Source organism: Rhineura floridana, chromosome 18 (genome assembly GCF_030035675.1).
Source record: "Rhineura floridana isolate rRhiFlo1 chromosome 18, rRhiFlo1.hap2, whole genome shotgun sequence".
Classification (NCBI taxonomy): domain Eukaryota; kingdom Metazoa; phylum Chordata; class Lepidosauria; order Squamata; family Rhineuridae; genus Rhineura; species Rhineura floridana.
This window is the reverse complement of record NC_084497.1, coordinates 2788183-2794816: the sequence shown is the minus strand read 5'-3', so window position 1 is coordinate 2794816 and position 6634 is coordinate 2788183. Positions and strand designations below refer to the sequence as shown.

At 46.0% G+C, this 6634-nt stretch overlaps 1 protein-coding gene across 6 annotated transcripts in view; it reads left to right on the top strand.

The window, feature by feature from the left end:
• The window catches only part of LOC133372908 (transducin-like enhancer protein 2), a 36108-nt gene continuing 29474 nt past the window's right edge, over positions 1-6634 (top strand). For 4 of the 6 annotated variants that reach the window (XM_061602078.1, XM_061602076.1, XM_061602077.1 and 1 more), the window contains exons 1-2: positions 1323-1486; positions 5205-5268. In XM_061602078.1, the coding sequence (XP_061458062.1) occupies positions 5248-5268 (21 nt within the window). In that variant the 5' untranslated portion in view covers positions 1323-1486; positions 5205-5247. Of the gene's footprint in view, positions 38-1322; positions 1487-4163; positions 4250-5204; positions 5269-6634 lie in introns of those variants that run through there. The other 2 variants (XM_061602082.1, XM_061602081.1) reach the window with 1 other exon arrangement.

Genomic DNA, 6634 nt, shown 5'->3' with positions numbered 1-6634 from the left:
ACAACCATCATATGCCAAAATATGTGGAAGGCTTCAGGTGAGGGAAGGCTGCCTGCAAGTGCCTGGTGTCCAAATATTATGATTATTAATTTGCTTTTTTTCAGAAAGGTGAACTCAAAGTGACTCACAGATAAGTTAGTAGTGGTACTTCAGATATTCATGTTCCCCCAGTAAGGACAGATATTTGCAATGCAGTGCCTGCAATCTTTTCTTTTTTTTACTGTCCATAGCCACTCATGAAATTATCAGCCTAAAAAGCTCTGTGCTTCAGAGTCGAAAGAGAGTCATTGTCTTCTCTACTCTTGTGTCTTTTTCTTTAGTTTTAGGCCAGCACTTAACAATGGCTGCTGTCTGGGCATCGGCTTCTACTAAAAGAGAGCCAAATATTGCTAATCGCTGGCATGTCTGCTCAGAGGCAAGTCCCACTGTTTTGCAACCAGCTTTGCTCCTGGGTGTGCGTGTGCAGTATTGCATCCCAAGGCCTTGGGACAAAGGCTTGTTGCTTCATTCTTTGTAACAACTCTGTGCATGGTGATGGCACAATTCCTCCCTCTAAAAGCAAGCACAGAGGGTGGAGTGCCGACAGAAATGGAGTCAAACAGGAGCACCGAGGAGGAGAGGATCAACGTGAACCGAGGCTTGCAGAAGGACAAATTGGTCCACACTGCAAGCTGTGAACTTGTTAGGTAGCGTTAGCCAAACTGCTTGTTCCATCCCTTAGCGTCAGTGTTTCCCAAGGCATCATCTGTAAAAATGGGCATGTTAACAGTGACCTACCTTACAGGAGAGTTGTATGTATTCTTGAGGTAAGGCATGTGGATTTTTTTGATGGCTTTAGGTTGCAGGGCAGGGCCATTGCTCAGTGGCAGAACATCTGCCTTGCATGCAGGAGGCCCCATGTTCAGTCTCCGGCAGTTTTCTTTCTCTCCTTTGGGTAGCTGAGAGCGAGCGAGCAGGGATCCACCTTAAGCCTCTAGTTTGATAGATTTCCCTCTGGACTGCCAATAGGCAGCTCTTAGTCTAACCAGGGACTGCTGTTGAAGCCCATCCAGATTTTTGGCTGACCTTCTGTTTGCATTCTCTCTCCTTCCCAACATTTTCCCTTTCTTTAAAGAGATTGCATATAATTCCCCCCCACTTTCTTTCCTTCCTGGCTGAGTATTCTATGGGGGCAGGTGAATCCCCCCTCCCCACACCAATGGGGACATTTCCTAGCCACCACGTCCATCCTTTGCACATTTGACATGCACACACATTTTTTTAAAAATAGATTTTTTTAACCTTTTTTTCTTAAAAAAATAATTAAAAAAAATAAATCTCTGCTGGACCTGTGCTTCTTTGAAACTGAACTGTCTTTCTTGCACACCACCCCCCTTTCAAAATTATTTTTCACGGATCATTTGGAAGGCGAGAAAGAAGCTCTCCTCCCTCCTTTTTTTTGGAGGGGGGTTCATCCCCCATGATGTATACTCAAGGACGGCACACTGTAAGTATCAATATTTTGGGGGTGGCATGTGTGTGTGTGTGGAGGAACAGACTTGCTTTGCTTTGGCTGGGAAATGTCACAATGGGCTGGAAGAATAAACGCAACCAGAGCTTTGGGGAAGAATTTGATTTGTGGAGGTGGGTGGGTTTATTTTTTATTTTTTTTTGAGAAGGGGGATTTCAGCAGTGCCAGGATTATCAACCTGTACAGGTGAGGAACAAACAGATGTCGCCTTGGGCAGCCCTTGTGCATCTTGACTCAGAAGTAAGTGCCGCTGAATCAAATGGGACATTTTTTTCCTATGGAAACCTGTGTAGGATCACAGCCTTGGTGGGGTGGTTTTTTCAGGCGGGGGGGCATTGAGAGGAGATGCAGTTGCTTGCATCCGTCAATCAATGCATTCTGTTTTGCATGAGTCTTTTAAAGATACCTGTGCTTCAGGTCTTTTGAGCAAGCGGCTGTCTCCCTCGCCAATGATCATTGATTATAATTGCGGTTATGGTTTATTTGTATACGTTCTTGTTCGGTTGGTTTCCAAAGAGATCTTTGACCCTTCTCCACGGAGCAATGTCTCAAGACATAATTTAAAAATACAAGACTTAACGAAGAAACAAAAACTGGCTGGATTCGAAGCCCAAGTGGTGGATTCAAATCTCCCTGACGGACTGCGAGGGCCTCGGAGAGTGGGGGTGGCTGGTTTTAACTGTGTTTTGCATTGGGCATGATCAGTAGTATCGTGGCAAATTCAGAAGTGCAGGGTCCCTTCATGAAAGTCACAGCCATACCTCTTACCCCCTTTTTTTGCTGCTGGGTTGAGAATGAGATCCTTGTTAATGCCTTCTCCCACAACAACAGATATCCCTAGGAGCCAATCAGCATGAAAGGGGATGGTGTTAGCTGCTGAGAAGAGTCTTCTCAATGGCTGACTCACCTCCTTTCACTCTGATTGGCTCCAATCAGCAGGAAAGGACAAGGAAGCATGTTAGAAGACTCTTCTCAATGGCTAACACACTCCCCTTTCATGCTGATTATCTCACAGGATGCTGAAGACATAGGGACCCTGCTCCCAAAAAAGTAAAGGGTCTAAGACCCCCCGAGACCCTGGACAACTACATCCCTGGGCGTGATCTACTGTAGGCATGATTGGTGTTATCCTAGCCACCTTGACGTTTGAGAGATGGGCGTCAGGAGCTGCAAGCTCCGATTTATTTATTGAATCTTCATCCCACCCTTCCTCCCGGAGGAACCCAGGGTGGCAAACATATCAACAAAAACAGTTGAATGACAAGAAAAAGAAAAGCTTTCTGAGAATAGTTAAAGACATTCTAAAAGATAGTTATAGTTAAAAACATGCTAAAACAGTCTCAGCTAAAAACAGTCCTTCAACAGTGATCTTCAGGTTGCCACTTAATGTGAGTTTGTACAGCCCTCCTCCAAATGTTCCTGGCAGCCAACCTTTGATAAGATGATAGCCCCTGATGGGGTTGTGCATCCTGCTTGGAAGGGGGCTAACCCAGAACAGCCACTCACATGGAGGTACAATAAGAAGTCTCTTCCACAGGCAGGCATTTCTGTTGCATCTTTGCTTTGGCAGGGATTACCTGATCTGGACATACCTGATGGAAGGATGTGGCAGAATTAGCTTCTTCCAGCAGAGGTTGATTGGCAGGAGGCAAACCGAGAGCAGGAACTCATGGAGAGGCACAGCAGACAGTCTCTCTTGAAAGCAGCTAGTTCTGCCATGTCTCTGCAGTGGCTGTGATTGCTTGAGCCGGTCGTATCTGAGAAGAATTGCAACAGGCTGGTTTGGAAGGAGGCAAGGCCAGATTAGGGTATCAAAAGAGGCACGGCGAGCACCCTCTCATTTTTTTTTTACTGATTTCTCAGGGGATATAAGTATGGGAATGATTGCTTAACTAATCTCTGACATTCAAAATCAGGGTGAGTCAAAGGGTGATGAAAGATGAAGTGGGGGGGATTCTAACTTTAAACTGGAGGTGCCTTGCAGGCAGGGAATCTCTCCCTTTGGCTTTCACAACTCTAAAACCACTTTCTTGTTGCTTCAAGTTTATCTTAGTTTTAGATGTAATGTGGTTTTATGCATTATATTTAGTATGCTGTACTGCACTCTGGGACTGAATCTAACATAGTGCCTCAAATGAAAAAAATAAATAAAGTAACATATATTGGTGCTTGATCAACATCAGTAATGTTAACTATTTGTGAGTGAAGGTTATTCCAGATAAATCTATCTACACCTGTACGATGTGAATTTTGTTTTAGTCCAGCCTTAATAACTGATGAAATGACGAAGAGGTGAGCTCCCTTCTCTCTCTCCTCCTGCCCCGCCCAGACTTTTTAAATCCAATTTTTCTTTAGAACCATAGAATTTTATAGTTGGAAAGGACTTGAGAGGTCATCTAGTCAACCCCTTGCTCAGTACGGGGCAGCTGGGAATTCAAGCGCTGTTTGATATATTTCTTTCCTTCCTTTCCTCCAAGGAGCTCAGTGTGCCACACATGATTCTTCTCATTTCACCCTCACAATGACCCTGTGAGGCGGACTAGGCTGAGAGATGGTGACAGGCCCTGACTGGAGGATTTGAACCTTGGTCTTCCAGGTCGTAGTCTGATTATTCTTTATCCCCTATCCTCCCCCCCCCACTCCACCCTAGCAGTCTGGGCAGCCTTTCAAGTTTTCGGTGTTGGAAATTTGCGATCGAATTAAAGAAGAGTTCCAGTTCCTCCAAGCTCAGTATCACAGGTATTTGCTGTGTGGCTGTGGTGTGAAATGAGAGAAGAAACATAGGGGATGGGATTTTCAGTTAGCTGTTGTTAGCTGAAGCAGAGCGTCTGTGCTCAGTGGCAGTCTACCTCTGAATAAAATAACAGCATTTCAGCAGAGTGTTTTTAGAGGATTTCCAAGGAGCTTGTGGCATCATATATGATTCTCTGCCCCTTCCTTTTCCCATTTTACTTTTCAACAACCCTGCAAGGTAGGTTAGGCTGAAAGACGGTGACTGGTCCCCACGGTCGCCCAGTGAGCTTCATGGCTGAGTGGTAGGATTTGAACCCCTTGTCTCCCAGGTCCTAGTCTGAAACTCTAACCACTGTGCTATATATTTGTAAAACAAGTGTGTGTTTGAGGTGAGTCTGCAGCAAAATGTTGCAGCGTAGCCTTGCCTCCTAACTGGAGGACTCTCCCTCTTCAGGGTTCCAGTCAGCTACACTCTCTTCCAGGATATTAAGGGGCTCCAGGAGGACATTATTGCCGTTATTATTGTTATTATTAGTTGCTTGACACCTGAAAGTCCCCAAGCAACTTACACCCATTTCATCCCCTCCCCAAATTTTCTGTGGAAGCTCCTCCCCCTCCCCCAAACATGCTGATACCTCCCACTTGTTTTTCACTGGCCCCTATTTTCTCTCCATTTTGGTCTGCACGCCCTGCCTGAGTCAGTGATTAGGAGGACTGAAGCATTAAAAATGCAACAGACACTCTCCTTTCTCTGAGTTGTACCCTGTCACCTCTCTTTCCTGGCCCCCAGGATATTTCTTTTCTTCTCTCCTCCACCCACTTATTTCTTTAGAAGAATGACAAAAAACAAGAGGGGAACCCACCTGAGAGCCAACGTTGTTTGTGTCTGTGGCTTGTGTTGGAGGCATTTGACTGAGCGGGGGACTTGAGGAGCAAATCTTTTCCCCTCTTCCTTTTGCAGCCTGAAGTTGGAATGCGAGAAGCTAGCCAGCGAGAAGACAGAAATGCAGAGGCATTATGTGATGGTGAGAAAGCTCTTTACCCCCCATCTCCCTGGACTAGGCATTCTCCAAGTGCAAACCCATTCTGTTAGCTAATAAGGGCCAGATCTGGTCCACTGGAGCCGTGGCATTCCACGGCCGATGCTGGTAGCTAACCACGGACCCTCCCACGGCCTGTAATTGTTCCAGGAAGCTCGAGCCCTTGGTTCTGCCATGCACCTGCACATGGAGACTGGAGGTAGCCCTGATCAAGTGCGGCATTTGAAACTCGCCATAGGCCACATCCATAGCTGCATATAAGCCTCGAATCTGCAGAATGTGATACTGGGCACAGAAATCTCCATTTCCGTTTAAAATGAGAAGCATGTTTCTAGCCCTTATGGAGAAGATAGGAACATCAGATGCGCTCTTTGATTCAGTTCAATAGTTTGTCCATTTAGCCTTGTATGGTCTACACCAGCGGTTCCCAAACTTTTCCACCCACGGACTACTTGAAAATCGCAGAGGGTTTTGGCGGATCACTTCATGATTCCCCCCCTTGCCTGTTGCAGCAATCACTATGCGCTGTGCAATGTGGTTTTTAACTGTACTTTTTGTGGCTAAAGCTTGGGAACCCTGGTCTAAATACTAGCAGCAACCCGGGGTCTCAGGCCAAGAAAGATTTTTCCTAACAGATTTTTTTTTTCTAATTGGAAATCCCAGGGATTGAAATTGCAACCTTTTGCCTGCAAAGCAGGCAGTCTACCACTGAGCTATGACCCCTTCCCAAGATGCTGGCTGAATTCTTGGGAAAGTGGCTAAATCTGATCACCTTTGGGGCTTCTCCGAATCTGCCGATCCCTCCTTCTTGGGCATAGGTGATGGTGCCATTTTAACAACCCGAGGATTGGCACTCCGCTCTGGACATCAGAAATAGAAGGCATGAAAATGATGCAATGAGGAGGACGATCCAGCAAACCAGTTTTCCAAAGCAAAGCTTAAAGCGCATTGAACACACATTGAAAGCATATGGCTTCCCCCCATCCCAAGAATCCTGGGAACTGTTGTTTGTTAAGTTAGCTCTGTAAAGGGTAAACTACAGTCTCCAGGAAAGAATGTGCAGGGAATGATGTGCTTCCAGTGGACTTTAAAGGTATGGTTGGAGCACAGCCATAATTTAGTGACAGAGCACCCGCTTTGCATGCAGGAGGCCCCAGGTTCAATCCTCAATGGTATCTCCAGGTACTGGGAATGTCCCCTGTCTGAAGCCCTGCAGAGCTGCTGTCAGCCAGTGCAAACAATTCTGAGCTAGAAGGACAAACAACTTTAAGCACCCTTTGCAAACCACAGTTCCCAGGATTCTCTGAGGGAAGCCATGTGCTTTAAAATGTACAGTGTGGATGGGGCCCTA